Source organism: Gracilinanus agilis, chromosome 1 (assembly GCF_016433145.1).
Source record: "Gracilinanus agilis isolate LMUSP501 chromosome 1, AgileGrace, whole genome shotgun sequence".
Classification (NCBI taxonomy): Eukaryota; Metazoa; Chordata; class Mammalia; order Didelphimorphia; family Didelphidae; genus Gracilinanus; species Gracilinanus agilis.
In genome coordinates this window covers 56,876,448-56,895,989 of record NC_058130.1, presented here as the reverse complement: position 1 = coordinate 56,895,989, position 19,542 = coordinate 56,876,448, and the positions used below count along the sequence as shown (strand labels likewise).

The window sequence follows — 19,542 nt, the reverse complement described above, 5'->3', positions numbered from 1 at the left end:
GCAGTGTAAATGAAGCCTTGCATGATCTGGCAATCAACAAGGTCTCATTTCCGTGCTCCTCCACAAAATAAATTGAGAAGCAACTTCAGCACCAACATTGTACTTTTCTTATGTAGGGGAGAGGAGGAGGGACACAATATTTTTCTTCAAGGGAAGGCAATGGTCAGCTCTAGGGTGAAGGGCAAGGTCAGACTCCCCTGGAGGGCATTCAAATATCTAGTGGCTGGCTCTGGAAAGGGAACTGGGGTAGCTGTAGTACGGCCTTGCCTTGTAAACTCATCACTGTTAGCTGCCCTACGTGGTACAATGGGAATTGGTCTAGACTGCTGCGAGGAGAGTACAAACGATCTGATGTTTAAAGCTTCTGCCTAGCTGTGGGGAGAGGGGTAGACAAATGATAGTGAACAAGATAACTTGGACCCCTCCTTTTCACCATAGTTTCATTTTTTTATTTCAGTCAAACAATTGTTTTCTCTATCCCCAGGCAATTTAAAAACAAAGTACATTTTTAATAAGAGTAAAAGCAATAGGAAATACGAGGGGGAGGTATTTGGAGGAATAAAACTCCAAAGCCTAAACTGTTGAGTAAAAGTTCTGTTATCTCTGGTTCTCTTTTAATCTCCCTTTTTCCTCCCACTCCAGTGATTAACTGTTCGTGGAAAGCCAGCATGACACAGTAGAGAGTTGGCTTTGGGTTCAAGTACTTTCTATGACATACTGTGTGAAAATGGGCAAGTCACATAAAACTCTCAGTGATCCAAGAAATTCTCTAAGATGATCAACTGCAGATGAGTTGCTAATCTGCATTGGTGGGAGGCATTTCCACACTGGGAGTTTTCTATACCAATAAAATCACAGATCTGACTCCCTCCCCCTGCCTCCAAAGAAAAGAGTTCAAGAGTTCTCAGAACAATAAAAGGAATCTAACAAGATTAATTCCTCTTTAAGAAACTGGTCATTTACAAGTTACTGATCTGATTGGAAAGATATTTTAAGTGACCCTAGTTAAAATCTACCAATGACTTTGACAACTATTGATGACCAACCATGCCATTTAAAGTTAAGGGGGAGGGGGCAGCTGGGTAGCTCAGTGGATTGAGAGCCAGGCCTAGAGACAGGAGGTCCTAGGTTCAATTCTGACCTCAGACACTTCCCAGTTGTATGACCCTGGGCAAGTCACTTAACCCCCATTGCCTAGCCCTTACCATTCTTCTGCCTTGGAACCAATACATGGTATTGATTCTAAGATGGAAGGTAAGGGTTTAAAAAAAAATAAAGTTAATGGGGAGATAGAAACAAGGATAACAGAATTTACAAAGGAGGGCCGGGGATGTGGTTGAATGGAAAGAAGTAATAAATAGTGTCTCTGATATGATTTGAAAGGTAGGAAATCCCAGGTGATGGGAATTGTTCGTTCTTGAGTAGAAAGTTGGCTTAGGGGCTCAGAAGTCCCACCTCTGACATTTGCTGGCTCCATGACTGGCCAAGGAACCTAACTTCTTAGGGCTTTAGGCAACTTTCTTAGACTTGCATTGCCAAGAAGGTGCCTTACAGAGAACCTTCGCATCTAAGAATTCCCTCTACTAAGGAAAAATCAGAAGATCTAATCTCTATTCTCTGTTCCTTGAAAAGAGAACCGCAATGGCTCATGTGGATGATGTGGCACATTCCTATTTTAATAAAAATAAATGATAATGAAATTAAGTCCTCTGGTCACCAGCTCTCCTTAAAAGTCACAGATTATGGGGGGCAGCTGGGTAGCTCAGTGGATTGAGAGCCAGGCCTAGAGACAGGAGGTCCTAGGTTCAAATCCGGCCTCAGACACTTCCCAGCTGTGTGACCCTGGGCAAGTCACTTGACCCCCATTGCCTACCCTTGCCAATCTTCCACCTATAAATCAATACACAGAAGTAAAGGGTTTAAAATTAAAAAAAAAAGTCACAGGTTATGGTAGATCTCCCCATCTGTGTACATCAGTTTGAGAAATAAAGTATCCTAAGCTGGGACTGCCATCTCTGCCCTGTTTGAAGCCCTCTGGCCTGAGAACTTCTGCCTCACATGGAAGGGAGGGGGGACACACTTGAACCAGTGTGATATTAGAAACGGCTTTTCCTTATTGGATCATGAGAATGTCAGGGCAGAAAAAAAGTGATCTTTCAGAAACATCAACCCTTGTTTTTCTGATGAACAGCCATCACAACAATAGCTAACACTTACGTAGTATTCTAAGGTTTTGCAAGGTGGCTTGACAGACATTATCTCATTTTGTCCTCACACTTTTCTTGTGAAATACAGTAGATATGGTTACTTCATCCCTATTTTATAGATGAGAAAACTGAGGTTAAGTGACTCATCAGAGCTTTACTAATACTACTATTAGCTTGAGTTTTCCTGACTTCAAGGTTAATTCTCTGCTATATCAAATAGCATCCCAGAAGAAGGGAACAAAAGGCTTCAAGTGACTTGTCTATTGTGATGCCATAGATTAGTGGGAAAGCCAGGAAGAGAAACCAGTCTTACTATGACTTCATGAATGCATCTGTCCCCATTCTCCCTTGAAATTTTGTTTCAGTTCTTTTGATTTTTCCTTTGTAGGTTTAGTGGGTCTAAGACCACCAGGGAGATCACAAAAAAGCTCTGAGGAATCATAGAGATAGGCTTTCTAAATAATCAAATAAAAGCTTGGGAATGGTAGTGGAAGTAAGTCTTCAGCCTTTACTTCCCAAGTTTTCCCTCCATACTCCTTTATTCACTTGCTTTTAAAATGGCTTGGGGGGACAGCTAAGTGGCTCAGTAGTCAAAAAATCAGGCCTGGATATGAGGGATTCTGGGGTTCAAATCTGGCCTCAGACACTTCCTAGCAGTGTGACCTTGAGCAAGTCACTAAACCTTCACTGCCTAGCCCTTACCGCTCTTCTGCCTTAGAACCAATACATAGTATTAATTTTAAGACAGAAAGTAAGGTTTAAAAAAAAAACCAATAACTAGTAGGGACCCTGAGAGAGACTAGTATTTTGGAGGTACAACTATTTGTAGGGTCATTAATCACAAGATAAACTGCTAGCTTTCCTATTTTCTTCTTTTTTTGGGTAAGGAGGTATTCCAAAGGGATTGTTGGTTCGCGTGGGCCCTTGTGGATGACCATGAGATTTTTAAAGAGTCAAAAACCACTTCTGAAAAATGTGAAATGAGTTTCTTGCTGAGAAACTGTTTCTTGTTTTTTAGTGGTAAGTGATATCACGTGAATATGTTTTAAATGAACATTTTGGTCACATTTCCTGCTAAGTAACTGCTTGAGGAAATGCTGCTGATCCCTAGATGCAAATCGAAAAAAAATTAATCTTCAGCCCTCTTCTCTGGTGAAGTCATTGGCGTGGCTGCCTTTCCCAAGGGGCAAAAAGGGCAAAACTCCTGTGTGGCCTGAGTCACAGAAAGTAAAACTTTTGAAGGATTAAAGTGTTTGAACCAAATCACTCATCCAAGTTTTCAAAGGACGGGTGACAGAGTTCCAGTAAATGGGCATTAGTTTGCCTCTGGGACATATAGCTCTACTGAAAATCTTCTTGTGAAAAAAGTCTAAAATCAAACTATGTAGTTACATGATCGGGGTGGAGGTGGTATAAATTCATACAACTTTGAATTCTAATCCATTTAAAAATGTTTTTAATTTTTCTCATTCTCTTTTGTGCCATAGAAAGTCACTTTAAAAATAGTAACCATGTTTTTTCATGTATTAATTTAAGGTCTTCTTCCTGCCTAATCCTTGTTGCCCAACAAATATACATTGGATCTGGGCCTCAGGGGAGGAGGTGGCATAGGGAGGGCAAGAGGGGAGAAAGGGGCATGGATGGTGGAAATAGCAAAGGCAGTAATTCATCAAACAAAATCTTGATACAACAAAATAAGTGAAAATTTTTACTCTTGATTTTTTGTATGAAGTCTTTGATTTCCCCTCCTCTCTCCTCAAAGTTTTTTTTTTAAGTTCCAGGAAAAATATTATACACCTCACTGGGCCCCCTACACAGGAAAGCTGAGTTTTGCATTCTTTTTTTTTTTTTTTTTTTGGTTTAAGCATTTACGAATAATCTAATTTTGACTCAATTCCCGGGGGCACTGGGGTGAAACCTATCTGACTGACATGTGAGCAACATGCCTATAAATTACTTCTTTTTAAAGTATATTTTGGATTAGCAGAAGGTCCTACTCTCACATTGCCAGTATGATGTAAAGATTAAGTACACGGGCTTAAGTTTATTTTTCAAAACGCAATTATAGCTTAAGCTTTTTTTCCCCCTAATTCACAAATGAAAAACAGCTATGAATATTCGACACCATAACATTAATCATGCAAGCCTCCTGAAGATAAGCTCTTCTATTTAAAAAACCATTAAAAATACATATTTCAAAAATCTGATTAGCATTCAGGCAGAGGGGGATGGGTCCAGTTATTCACGCCACATAGTAGAAGCTAGCATTTATGTGGAATTTTAAAACTTGCAAAAAGCTTTACAAATATAATATCATTTAATCTTCACAACAACCCTGGGAGGTAGGCGTTCTTATTAACCCCATTTTTATAGGTGAAGAAACCGAGGCTGAGAAAAAGGTAAGTCACAGAACTAGTGTCTGAGCCTGGATTTGAATCATATCTTCCTGACTTTAGGTCCAGGGTTCCATCCACCAGAACACTGAGCTGGCTCATCAGAGGACCACTGATTTAGACCTGGAATGGACTTCAGAGTCATCTAGTCCAACTTTCTCCTTTAAAAAATAAAGAGGGCCAAAAAAATTGAGAGACTTGGTTAATGTCAGATAGACAGTATCAGAATCAGGATTCAAACCTTGATCCATTAACTTTCCAATTCAGAGCTCCTTGCACTATACCATACCAAATAATTATTTTTAAAAGTTTATATTGGACTTAAGGGGTGACACTCAATAATTCATCAAGATGTATACACTGTGTCACAAGAACAAGGTAAATCACATTTGTTACGGTGTTCCAGTTCCTACCAAAAAGCCTCACAAAGCAGTTAGCTTTTATCACTGACCCAATAATTCAATTCCAGTTTTTACTGTACATTTGTCTTTAAGATTGTTTGGGAGAAGCAGCTAGGTAGCTCAGTGGACAGAGTCAGGCTTGGAGATGGAAGGTCCTGAATTCAAATATGGCCTTAGACACTTGCTATCTGTGTGACCCTAGGTAAGTCACTTAACTCCAACTGTCTCACCCTTGTTGCTCTTCTGCCTTGAAACTGATACCTAGTATCAATTTTAAGACAGAAAGTATGAGTTAAAAAAAAAAAAAAAAGATTGTGTCTACGCCAGACACTAAATATACTATGTTTGGGTTGATTTAGGGAGATTACTGAGTAGCTGTCTATCTCACAAACAATCTGATCGACCACCAAGTGACCTACATAATCTGGAGAGATATAGCTATTTTGATCATTTTAGGCTGCATCTATCTCTTTATTATCCACATATCCATTTTGAAAGTGGACGAGTTCAGCAATTCATTTACCAACCCTTTACTCCCTTCCCTACCTGGTGAAATCCTGCCCGTCCTATATAATCAGCTCAAAGGATGATACATTATTCCATGAAGCTTTCCTGATTGGAAAAGATCATTGCTCAGGACTCAAAAACACAGTCCCACCTATATCTGAATGGGAATTCCTCCTTCAACATTCCTGGCAATGGTTCCCTTTGTCTAGTAAGTGGAGACCCACCCCCTCTACTGACCCACTAAGTGGGAACACGCTCTCTCCAATCTATTCCAAACAATCTACTCCAAACATTTGATGGAATGAACAATGGTCAAGTTTTCTCCCTTATTATGGCCAAATCTGCACTTCTGTAACTTCTACCTACCTCTCCCTGACCATCACTTGACTATATGTCTAGTCTTCTTCACTTAGAATGAGTCTTGAAGGCAGGGATCATTTTTCTTTTTCTCTTGGTACCTATTGCTAGTGCTTAGCCCCAAACCTAGTACATAGTAAACAATAAATGCTCATTCACTTGCTCTTTCATTCATTTGAGGCGGAACAAAACAAGTCAACTCCTTCCACATGGAAATCTTCAAAATATTTGATGAAAAATAGCCATCAGGATCCTTCAAAGTCTCCCCTTCTTTAAGCAAAGGCGTACAGTTCTTTGGACCAGCCTTCATCTGGCATGCTGGTTCTTCACCCTCTTTGTTGCTCTCCTCTGGACACTCTCTAACGTGATGTCCTTCCTAAATGATGACATTCAAAACTAAACCCAACACTTCATCTGTAACCTGATCTGGATGGAGTACAGAGATTATCACCTCCCTTTCTAGACCCTACACTTCTTAACAGAGTCCATAGCTTTTACAGAAGTTTGTTAGTGTCTCCCTTATACTCTTACCTCCTAATTGTTTCCTAATAACTTCTGCATATATATTAACTGCCCAACTAGATTTTAAGGTTCTGAAGGTATGTCTTATTTTCCTTCGTTTTATAATATAATATCATATTATATGTATTATATATTATAATAATAATTTAAAAATGTAAAATATGCCTTTATTGACCTTGCTTCCCTTTGATTCCTAGCTAAGTTCTTTGTACACAGTGGGCATTTAATGATTGATCATTGAATGCTGAATGAATAGAAATCTGACTCTTAAGAACCCTGTATTTTGTTATTGTTGCAGGTACCACTCAAGATGGTAGGGAAATTGGTATAAGACACTGGAAAGGATCTTAGAGATCATTTAGTTTATTCTTCTTATTGTACTGACAAGAGAACTAAGAGATAGTGGCTTGCCCAAGATTTCAGTAACTGGCAGAGGCTGGGATTTGAACCTAGGTCTTCTGACTCTATATCCAAAGTTCTTCTTATATTACGTCCCCCAAAGTAAGGCAAACTAAGAAAATCAGGGCCCTGAAGAAAAGCTTTGGGGTAGATTTCTAGTGAGAAAACTTGCGTTCTTCCTTCTGGACTCAGGATTGTAACAAGAGACTATTCATTAAATCAAATTAATTATATCTTCTTCTTATTGAATTAAATTGAGGGCCGTGGTCAAAACATGAGTCCCATTGGGAGAGCTTCCCCACCCACAACCAGACCCAAATGAAATTTCTATTTCCTTGAACCAATCTGTATTTTGTTTGGCTGAGGAAGCCATAGTTCTACACGATTACCAAACTGACAGGTCTTAAATTGCACATCAGTTTGTGGGTTGCCAATCTGATTTGATCACAGAAATTGCATTTAAGTGGCACCAAAAACATCTGGCTCAAAAATTTAAAAGTTGAGCCAGTAGGTCAGTCAGGTGCTTTAACATCTTCTTGCCTAACAGCCACACAACTGGTCTTCCTGCCTCTAGTCTCTATTCTCTCTGGCCCATTCTTCACAAAGCTCCTTGAGTAATCTTTCTGGCTTATGCCACTTCTCTACTCAAAAACCTTGAGGGGTACACCCCACTATCTACAACAGAAAATATACATTTCTGCTTTCTATAATCTAAGCCCAATCTACCTTTTCAGACTTAACTTGTACAAATTCAAGTCTTGACATACCAGTAAAAAAAGAGCTCCTCTCAATTCCTTAATCCTGTTCCTTCCTCCTCTTCTTTGGCTTATTCTATCTCTTACCTCTATTATGGATTTCTAGAAAACACTTTGTTGACTCAACTTAGGTTCTATTTCCTCCAGAAAACCTACTCTGATCATCACCCCATTTCCCTATATTATCTTTCTTTTTTCAGTATCTATATGGTCTGGTACTTGGGTAGTGTGTGACCCACCCTGGGCAAGTCACTGAATCTCTCTGGTCAGATTTTTGTTGTTTTTCAGTCATTTTCAGTAGTGCCCAACTTCTTGTGACTCCATTTGGGGTCTTCTTGGCCAAGATATCCTTCTCCACCCTAGTCATGTAGATAATACTTAAAGTACCCATTTCATAGGATCATTAAAAGGAAAGCACTTTAAAATCTATTAAAAGTCTAGGGATTGGACCTGGGATTTCAATGGGGTATGGGCTTACCTAGTGAGAAAAGATCTATAAAAGCAAAGGTTCAACACCTTCCTTACAACTTGTTTACAGGCTGAGCTAGAGCAGGGATGGCTAACTACAACCCCTGCTTGTTTTTACAAGGTTATTGTTGGCATCAAATGAGATAATATTTACAGAAAACATTTAGTATAGTGCCTGGCACATAATAGGTGCTATATAAATGCTCGTTCCCTTCCCATCCCCTTCAAATAACATATTTGGACACAAAAGAGTCTTCTGCTGATTTTCTCTCCCCCATCTTTTCTGTTCATCTCTACATACATGCCTGTGTCTCTCTCAACTTTTCTTTTCCTACCTTGCCTCCCTGCCCTATCATACCCCAACACGAATAGCCTCAAAGCCTCAATCTTCGTTAACTGATTCTATGGGAGTGAGATTCACATTTTCAAGGAAAATAATTACAAAGTGGGGGGTCAGATTCAATGGGCAATGGGCTCCCTTGGATGTACTAATATATAATGCCTTGTAACATAAAAAGAGGGCTGGATTTAGAATTAGCAGGTCAATCAGATGAACCAAAAAACATTTATTAAATGCCTGCTGTGTGCCATGTATTGTGCTAAGCCCTGGGAATATAAAAAGAAGCAAAAATAGTCCTTACTTTCACATTCTAATGGTGGAAACAGAATGGAGATAAATAGGTACCTACAAGATTTGTGCAGTGGGCAGATATGTGGCAAAATCCTTCCTATAACACTTGATAACAGTGAGACCACAGGCACCAGACTACTCATAACCCACCCCCTTGACTTTCATAGCTGTTTTTTTTTTTAACATCTTATAGCCTTCTCTCTTTCCCTTCCTTGATGCCAGTGATGTAGGATTCCTTACTGTTCCTTCTATAAGACACTCCATCTATTGTCTGGGCACTTTCTCTGGCTGCCCCCCATGCCTGGAATTGTCTCCCTCTTTGCTTTCACCTCCTGCCTTCTGTAGCTTGCCAGCCAAAATCCCACCTTCTCACAAGAAGGCTGCCCTAGCCCTGTTCATTCTAGTGCCTTCTCTCTAGTGATTATCTCCATTTTATCCCAGATACTATTCCCCTTTTTTGTATTCCTAGCATTTAGCACAGTGTCTGGCACACAGTAGGCATTTAGTAAGTGTTTACTGGCTGGCTAATGAAAGCCCCTTTGAACTTCATTTTCCTCATCTTTAAAATGGAGCCAATAATTACTGTAGATTCTGCCTCACAGAATTGGGATGAGGGTCAAAAAACCTTGTGTCCATTCTACATCAACACCAGCCTTGTGGCAATGTAAAATAACATGACTGGTATTTCCCCATGAGTTAGAAAGTGGTCCTGAGGGAAGTTCTGCATGAAGTGCTCTGGTAGTGTCCTGAACAATGGTAGCCTTACTGGGGGCTAAGTGCATAGGCCTTCAATGGAATAATTCTAAAAGTTTTTTGTTTCCCTTCCTTCCTCCCTGCCTAGTCTCTCCCTCTCTCCTTCCTTCCTCTATTCCTTTTTCCCTTTCTTTCTTCCTTCCTTCAACACCAGCTATTCTTGTCTTGTGGGAATGTAAAATAACATGACTGGTATATCTGTGTGGGTGAGAAAGTGATCCTAAGAGCAGTGAATAGGCTTTCAAAGGAATAACTCTGAAGAGTCTTTGTTTTTTCTTCCTTTCTTCCACTCTTCCTTTTTTCCTTTCCTTCTCTCCTTCTTTCTTCTTTCCTTTCCTTCTTTCATTTCTCCCTTCCTTCCTTTTTCCCCTTTCCCTTCCTTCCTTCCTCTCTCCCTTCTTTTCTTCTCTCCTTCCCTCTTCCTTTCCTTTCTTCCTTCCTCCCTTCCTTTTTCCCTTTCATTTTCCATCCTTCCTTCCTCCATCCCTTCTTTTCTTCTCTTCCTTTTTCCCTTTCCTTCTCTCCTCCCTCAATTCTTTTTTTCTTCCTTTCTTTTTCTCTCTTCTTTTTAAATAAACCTTACACTTTTGTCTTAAAATCAATACTAAGTATAGGTTCTAAGGCAGAAGAGCGGTAGGGGCTAGGCAACTGGGTTAAATGACTTTCCTAGAGTTATATAGCTAAGAAATGCTCTGAGACCACGGTTGAACTCATGACCTCCCATTTCCTGGCCTGATTCAATCCCCTGAGCCACAAAGCTGCCCCACACTGCTTACTTTCTATGTCTATTAAATCAAATGCTCAGAGGGTCACTTGACCCCCCATTGCCTCCCCTTAGCACTCTTCTGCCTTGGAGCCAATATACAGTATTGACTCCAGGAAGGAAGGAAAGGGTTAAAAAAAATCAAATGCTCAAACTAATCTCATTACTTTATGGCCACATCTTTTTAAATTATTCATCTTGGTAAAGACTTTTTGGGAAATTACTAACTCAGCACACAAAAAGCTGAGAGGCCTCATGACAAAGAAGTTCTGTTTGTTGTGTTCATTTCTTCTCCTGTTTTTTAAAAACAACTTTATAACATTCATTAAAAATTTTTTTTGAGTTCTAAATTTCCTCTCTCCCTTCTGATCCTCCCCTATTCAATGAGAAGGCAAGCAATAGGATGTCAATTATACATGCATGTGAAGTCATACAAAACCTATTTCATATCAGCCATGTTGCAAATAAATTGCAAATAAAAGCAAGGAACATAAAGCAAGTGAAAAAAGTATACTTTAGTCTGCACTCAGGGTTCATCACATCTTTCCCTGGAGGTGGCTGTTGTTGTGTCCAGAAAGGCAGGTTCATAGAAGAGACACCAAAAGGGTTAGCACAAGTTTAAGCTACCGGGAACCAATCTGAACAAGTCTAGGCAACCGGACTACCCTGGGACTTGCAGTCATTTGCTTTGTCAATCTATCCTCGTGGAGTTGGCATAACGAGAGTGCGTGATTTTCTGTAACTGAAAAATAAAACAGTGTAACCCAGCAGTGCAGGGGTCTCCTATATCTCAGCTGCAAATGCAGATGGAGATACCCAAAGTCAAAGTTTCACCTGATAAAGAAGGAATTGTAGGGCAGCTGGGTGGTTCAGTGGATAGAGAGTCAGGCCTAGAGATGAGAGGTCCTAGGTTCAAATCTGACCTCAGACATTTCCTGGCTGTGTGACTCTGTGCAAGTCACTTAACCCCTTACTGCTCTTCTGCCTTAGGATTAATACTTAGTATTGATTCTAGGAAGGTAAGAGTTAAAAAAACACACAGAAAAAAATGGATATTCTGAGAAGTGTCCATAGGCTTCATTGTCATTCAGATTATCTATGGAGACCATAGCATAAAAAGGCTAAGGATGTCTGTTCTAAAGGTTTTCACCATGGGTTTTCTGTGTATGGTTCTTGGGTCTCTGGAATTATGAGTCATAATTTAAATAGTGCTAAACATTGAAAATGCCAGACTCTACATTGTGCCCATCAGACAATAAACTTTTATTAAACACTTACTATACACCAGGCACCATTCCCCATATATACTCTACACTTTGCCTTGACTATACCTTTATTATGGGCTAAGAACTTGGGGTGGGAAAAATAGGTAGATAAAGTATTGGACCTGAAGTCAAGAAGACTCAACTTCCTGAGTTCAAATCTGGTCTCAGATACTTAATAGTTAAGTGACCCTGGGCAAGTCATTTCACCCTATTTGCCTCAGTTTCTTCATCTGTAAAAAGATCTGGAGAAGGAGATAGCAAACCACTCCAGTATCTTTGCCAAGAAAACCCCAAATGGGGTCACGAAGTGTTGGACGTGACTGAAACGACTGAACAACAATGATAAAAGTGCTGGGCATACAAAGAAAGGCAGAAGACAGGCTCTGCTTGGAGGAGTTTATGGTCTCATGGGGAAGACTTCACATAACCTTCTATGGACAAACAAGGAATTCCAATCAAAAGGACCATATGAATGAAAGTACACAAGAGGGAAAGTACTGTATACATGGGAAAGGCTAAAATAGTCTTATTGGGTTGAATGTGGAATACATGTAGGGAAAGAGTGAAAGATAAAGATGTTGTCAGATGGAAGATCTTAAATGGCAGGATGGGAAGTCTGCACCTTCAATGGTACATGCCATGAAGCCACAAAAGGCTTATTGATTAGGGAAATAAATATCTAAATGCTTTCATAATAAGATGGCAATCGAGGTGAATGGGAATCTTCACCGCTGTCTACCTGAAACCGTAGTCAAAAGGTAGCCCACTGGCCATCTCAATGTACTTTTGAAGGACTCTCTAGCATTCTAGAAATCTATTAGGGAAGTTATCCTATTATCAAGATGCTATGGCGAATGTCCTCAAGGCCTAGAGACTGGAGGTACTTTCATGTGCACAACTCAGTTTGGTTGTTTCCTTTTCGGTACAGCAAAGACATTGTTATAAGAATCTATGAGAATTCATTTTCTCAGATATATTTGTAATCTTTAAAGTGCCGAATTACGTAAGTCTTTTATGTTATGACATTTAATTCCTGTTTTTCTCTTGACTTTGCCAAGAAGAATGAGGGAAGACTCTTCATTATGACTCTGTCTCTCTCTTCAGAGGTTCTGAAGTGAGTATTTTCACATGAAGTCATAAAATGACCAGACTTTCAAGTTCATAATAACTTTCTTTGACTTTTCTGGGAAAAAGAAAATTATAGCACAAATTCTACCAAGGTTGGGTTTTAAATACTGTTTTTGCCTTCGAGCAAGTGGAGATAGATTTTCCACAAACATGCAGATGACATGCTTTTTAAAAAATCTGAAACCAAACAACATTAAAAGGGGACTTGGCCAGCTTTCCTTAGTTGTCTCAGTGATAATGACCTTGAAGTCAATGATTTCCTCACAAAGATGATATAAGTTTATTACAACTTGGTTGCATCACCTGAAATATAACCCCTGACTTGGAAACTAGGGCTTTCTGCTTTATGAGGTCTACAAATCAAGAGGAAATTGATGGAATTAAATCAGCAAATTATTTTGCAACCAGAGCCAGCAGTTGTATACCCCTGTGCATCAGCTATAGTCCATTGTGAAGACAAGTTAAGCCAAGGCAACCTCTTCTCCTGTCCCTGCATCCCTGGTGGCACCGAGCTGAGTTTGAGCCTGCCCTTATGGTCAAAGGTTACCAAAAGCTTGTGCTGGTTTGTTGCTGGGTATTTAGCTGGAAAGAGGAGGGGAAAAAGCATCAATCATATATTTGGATGCCCAGAATCTTATAGAAAAAAAATCTGCTTTAAAGAACTGATTTATTTTTTTCCCACCTCATAGAAGATGTTTTAGTCTGAGGTAGATGAAGTTCAGGTTAGTGGCTGGAAATATCACCTGATCAGATTAAATTTACAAGGGGAGTAAAGGATAAGAGAAGAGTCTTGGCAAATGGGTACAGTTATTGTTTCTGTGCCTTTTGAATTCAGGCTGCTCTTATTGATAAGAAAAGCATGGTTGATCCTTTTTAAAATTAAATTTTAATTTTTTAATCAACAAAAATTCATGCCTTTCCTCTTTTTTTCCTCCCTAATCAAGAAAGAAAAGAAAACAAAATCCCTATTACAAACATGCATAGTCAAGCAAAACAAATAACAAATAATTGGCCATGTCCAAAAAATAGTCTCGATCTGTACTGAGCCTATCACCACTCTATGGTTGATTTTTTTATGAAACTCTTACCTCATTTCAAATAATCAATATTGTGTATTGGTTCCAAGGCAGAAGAGAGGTAAGGGCTAGGCAGTGGGGGTTAAGTGATCTGCCTAGGGCCATGCAGTTCAGAAGTATCTGAAGCCAGATTTGAACCCAGGACCTCCTGTCTTTGAGCCTAGCTCTCTAAATACTGAGTCTCCTAGCTGCCCTTCCATAATTGATTCTTAAATCTTCATCTATAAATAGACTACTGATAGAAATCTAAGGCACTTACCTCTGATCTAACTCAATTCAATAACCATTATTAAGTGTCTTTATCTTGAGCTTCTCAGTAGTATGTGACCTCCTTGATAATAGTGGATTTGAGGGGCTTGTTTTGTCTTGATATCTCTAATGTGCATGGTGTTGCACACATAGTAGGGACTTAATAATGCTTATGGAATTGAACCATATTCAACTATTTAATAAACAACTATGCTAGGTACTGGAGATAGGTAACACACAACCAGAGAAGCATACTAATATATGCCCTTCCTTTGTTTAGTGTTGCTGTGAAGATAAAATGGAGAAATGAATATGAAAGCATTTGGAAATTTATTCATAATATGGAATTTGGCATCATTACAACAACCCATGCAAACAGGTTTAGAGAGACGTTATTGTCAGTACGAATGTATTAAAAAGTACTATAAAGAGGTAATCAACCTAAATTTTGATTTAGATGGGAATTTATAGTTCCAATGTAGACCAATCACTTCACCATATTAAAGAGGCAAAGAACATAACTTGTTGCCTGCAGAGATATTATTGTGAAAATCTCTCAAGAACACTTGCAACATGTTGACCAGATAATTAAATTCTCTACCTCAAAGGACTTAAGCTGTGAGAATATGAAATCCCTGAATTTCCAAAGACGGTAGATGCATATTCAATACCACGAAAGAAGAGTTTACAACATACATAGATTTGCTGACTATTGCCCAAATGAAAAGTGTCACATTCTGTTCTGACACAAAGTGTCATATGCAGAACACAAAGTATTCTGACTGCAAGTTCATTGATACATAGGTATGTATGTGTATTTTTCTTAAATTTGGCTCATAGTGCTAAATAATGGTCTCAAGCCCGTTCATGATACAGTGAAAAGAACAATGAGTTTGGAATCAGAGAACTTTGTTTAAATTCCATTTCCACTATTGACTGTGTGACCTTGAACAAATCACCTTGCCTCTCTGGACCTCAGTTTTCTTAACTGTAAAACGAGGAGGTAGAAATAGATGACTTATGAAGTCTCTTCCAATTCCAAATCAATGGATATAGATTTATGTTACATAACCTCAATTGGGTCCTCACTGCAGCAAGGTAATCCTTGTATACCCACCTGATTAGTTTGCTCTTCCATTCCCCAAAGCAGCTATTCCAAACCTTTTCATTCCATAGCATCCCTTCTCCCTCCCTCCTTGATGCTGAACCTTTCAGGTTAGGATCTCTCTTCATTCACATCACTCATTAAGTCATTTGATAAGAACTCCCTCTTCTCCCCTCCTTCTCAACTCATAGCACTCATAACACCTTCCCTCATTACCCTCTCCTTCATCCTTGTCTCATATGAAGAAGTGGTTCTTTTTGTCGAGACAAATCCCTCTTGATCTCATCTCATCCCATCTTCTCCAGGAGATGACTGCTTTCTCTAGAGTCTCCATTCTCATCCCCATTCTTTCCCTATATGCTGGCTCCTTTGCTGTCTACCGATGTGACCATTTCTTTCCCCATTCTTACAAAACTCTCACTTGATCCTATCATCCCATCTGCCCTCCCTTTCTTAGCTAAACTCCTTGAGAAATCAAAACACATTTGCTTCCTTCTCTTCCTCTCAATTGACTCTAAACTCTGCCATCTGACTTCAACCTCATCATTGAAGAGAACTTGTTCTCTCCAGAGGCACTAGTGATCTCTTAATGGTCCACTTTAACAGCCTTTTCTCAATCTTCATGCTTCTTGATCTTTCTTCAATCTTTGATAGAAGTCCATCACCTCTTTCTGCATTCTTGGTCCTATCTGGGTTTTGGTAACACTGTTCCTCCTGGTTCTTCTCCTACCTTTCTGACTATTCCTCCTCATTCTCCTTTGTTGGACATTGATTCAGGTCAAACTCACTATGAGGATCCCCAAAAGGCTCTGTTCTCAGCCTTCTGTATTATTTTGCTTGATGGATGTGTTCAACTATCATCTATATGCAAATGATTCCTAGAATTATATATCCAGTGCTATCCTTTTTCCTGAACTCCAGTTTTGTATCACCAACTGCCTTTTGGATATTCTTGAGCTATATGCCCCATGGACATCTCAAACTTCAAAAGAGAACTCGTTATTTAACCCCCAGCCCCCACTTTTCTAAACTTTTACTGTTGAGGGCACTACCCTTCTCTCAGTCCCTCAGGCTCATAACCTCAGTGTCTTCCTCGAGATCTCTCTTACACTCAGTCCACATATCCAATCTATTGCCAAGTCTGACTATTTCTATCTTCTCACATACAAGGTGTCCCAAAAGGCTTAAGGCAGTTTTAAGCTCTAATAGTTCAAATAGCTGTATAACAATTTCTCCCTTCTCATAGACCTTCTACCCTGAAGCAAGTTTTCATCACCTTATGCCTAGACAATTTGTACCTGCTTTCTGATTAGCCTCCTTTTTTCAGCTCTCCCCACTTGGCTGCCAAAGTGATTTCCCTCAAGAGCAGTGCAGGTCTCACAATGGCAGAGATATTCCCCTCCCTCACCCCACACCCCACTTGATAAATTTAATTGGTCTATGATCAAATATAAGAATCCTGTTTGGCCTTCAGATTTCTTCAAAACCTACTGCCTCCAGTTTATTATTTCTTTGAGCACAATAGTATTCCATCACCAGCATATACCACAATTTGTTCAGCCATTCCCCAATTGAAGGGCATCCCCTCATTTTCCAGTTTTTTGCCACCACAAAAAGTGCGGCTATAAATATTTTTGTACAAGTCGGTTTATCTATGATCTCTTTGGGGTACAAACCCAACAATGGTATGGCTGGATCATTGTTGGATTTGTACCCCAAAGAGATCATAGATAAACAGACTTAATTCCATTTGAACTGGAAAGACCGCCAAGAATTGCTGCAGAGTGAAAGGAGCAGAGCCAGAAGAACATTGTACACAGAGACTGATACACTGTGGTAAAATCGAATGTAATGGGCTTCTGTACTAGCAGCAATGATTCAATGATCCAGGACAATTTCTGAGGGATCTATGGAAAAGAATGCTAGCCACATTCAGAGGAAGAACTACAGGAGTGGAAACACAGAAGAAAAACAACTGCTTGAACACATGGGTTGAGGCGGACATGATTGGGGATGTAGACTCGAAACTACCACTCCAATGCAACTATCAACAATTTGGAAATATGTCTTGATCGATGACACATGTTAAAACCAGTGGAAACGTGCATTGGCCATGGGTGGGGGGAGGAGGTCGGGGGATGAAGGGGAAAGTAAGAACATGAATCATGTAACCATGATAACTTCTCAAAACATAAATAAATAAATAAATAAAGACTATTAAAACAACAACAACAACAACAACAACAAAAAACCCTTCTGTCTTCCAACCTTCCAGCTTGCTTCTACTTGACTTCCCTCCATGGAGTCTATGAACCAGCAACAGTGACTATTCCTTAGACGTGACATTCCATCTCTAATCACCTTGCCTTTTCGCTGGCTGTCTTCCATGCCTGAAATGCTTCCTCCCTTCCTTGTGCTTGCCAGCTTTGGTTGACTTCCTTCAAGACTTAGCTCAAATCCCACCTTTTGCAGGAGGACCTTCTCAGTCCCTAGCCACAGCTTCTTAGCAATTATTGCCCCTTTTGGCTACTCTGCATATTTGTACAATTGTTCCCATGTTGCCTCCCCCATTAAAATGTAAGCTTTAGGGGCACCTAGTGGATTGAGAGCCAGGCAGACCTAGAGACAGGAGGTTCTGGGTTCAAATCTGGCCTCAGACGCTTTATTTCCTAGCTGTGTGATCCTGTGCAAGTCATTTAACCCTCATTACCTCGCCCTTACTGCTCTTTTGCCTTGGAAACAATACACAGTATTGATTCTAAGATAGAGGGTAAGGTTTTTAAAAAAAAAAAAAGGATGTAAGGTCCCTGAGGGCAGGCACAATCTTTTTACAGCTTGACACAGTGCTTGGCATACAGCAAACACTTAATAAATTTCTCGACTGATTTACTGATTGACCAATTTGATCCAATTTTCACTCAATAGTCCCTATGTAGTAATTGTCTTGTGTTATAAAATACATATATATGTATATATATATGTATATATACTCACCATTATGGGACATCCCCACAGCAAGGCACTTCTGAAACCTGCAGTACTGACATTTATTTCTACTCTTCTTATGAATCCGACAGTTCAGATCACACCGATCATAGATAAGTTTCAAACGAATTGTCCTCCGGAAGAAACCCTGCAAAGGGATGGAGAGAAGCGACATATGAAGTGCCCCTGGGGGATGCCCCTGGGGGATGCCTCGAACAGTGGGTCACACACTGGGCTAGCTTCAACCCCACCACTAACTCACTATGTGAGCTTAGTCAAGTGTCCATTTAGGTTAAAGAAGGCAAAGGGTGGGGGAAAAAGCCCAGGCTTGGGTAATGTGAGCAGGAGCAAGTCCCTAAGCATAGCTCAGCCTCAGTTTCTCAAGCCCTAAAATAGGGCAGCTAGTTGGCACCTTGGATATAGTGCTAGGTCTACAATCACTAAGACTTGAGTTCGAGCCTGGCATCAGACATCTATTAGGTATGTGATTCTGGGCCAGGCATTTAACCCTGCAACTGTAAAATAAAGAACATAAAGAGCACTTATATCCCAGGGTTGTTCAGGTAGCTGGCACAATAGATAGAGCGCTGGTGTTGGCATCTAGAAGGCTCATCAACCTGGGTTCAAATCTGGCCTCAGACACTGAATAGTTGTGTGACTCTGGGCAAGGCATTTCACCTTGTTTGCCTCAGTTTCTTCATCTGTAAAATGATCTGGAGAAGAAAATGGCAAACCACTCCAGTATCTTGGCCAAGAAAACCCCAAGTGGCATCATGGAGAATTGGACACGACTGACAATGACCAAACAACAACCCAGGATTGTTGTGAGGTTCAATCGAGATGTTTGTAAACCACTTAACATAGTGCCTGACATATAGTATGTACTTAATAAATAAATACTTGTTCCCTTCCTTCTCCCTATAAAAGTGAGATAATAATAGATGGACTACCAATCTCACTGAACTATTGTAAATGTGAATGCATTAAATTAATAGGACCTGTTGCTATTACCTACAGTCTTGGCTTTAGTTGTTATTGTTGTTTTTCATTTATAAAATGGTGGGCTGGATCAGATGTTTTCTAAGATCCTTCCAATTCTATGATTTCATGACTGTGACCACATTCATCTGGTCACACAGGCCTAACGGACTCTATCTTGAGTCTCCATTTGGTTTTCAGTCTGATCTGAGAAGAGTTCTGGATTCAATGTAATGAGAATAAACCACCATGTAATCAGTTTAACCTCCCTGCAAATCATTTCAGCCACAGGCCTCATCCTTCCCAACTGCATTGCGCGGTTTGGCAAAGTTAGAGTGGTTCCATCTGAAGCTGTGATCGGGACCAATAAAAATCCACATGTGGATAATTTTGAGGAATTCTTCACATTGCATAATTTCCTGCAGAAATTCATTTCATTTATTTATGCAGTTTAAGGAGGGCCCAGAGTCACTGTAGCCCACAGGCATAAGAGCATAAGAGAGAACAAGATGTAAGAATTGACCGAATTCCCTGGGAAACCTAGCGCTATCATGGAGGCCAAAGCCAAGTTTTGGAGTAAAACTCTTGGACACTTTCAGC

General features: G+C 39.9%; 1 protein-coding gene across 1 annotated transcript in view; it reads right to left on the bottom strand.

Moving 5' to 3' along the window:
* Nucleotides 1-19,542, bottom strand: part of PPARG (peroxisome proliferator activated receptor gamma) — a 142,202-nt gene that overhangs the window by 42,451 nt on the left and 80,209 nt on the right. Inside the window, exon 4 of the mRNA XM_044666669.1 lies at nt 17,974-18,112. Within this exon, the coding sequence (XP_044522604.1) occupies nt 17,974-18,112 (139 nt within the window). The remainder of the gene's footprint in view (nt 1-17,973; nt 18,113-19,542) is intronic.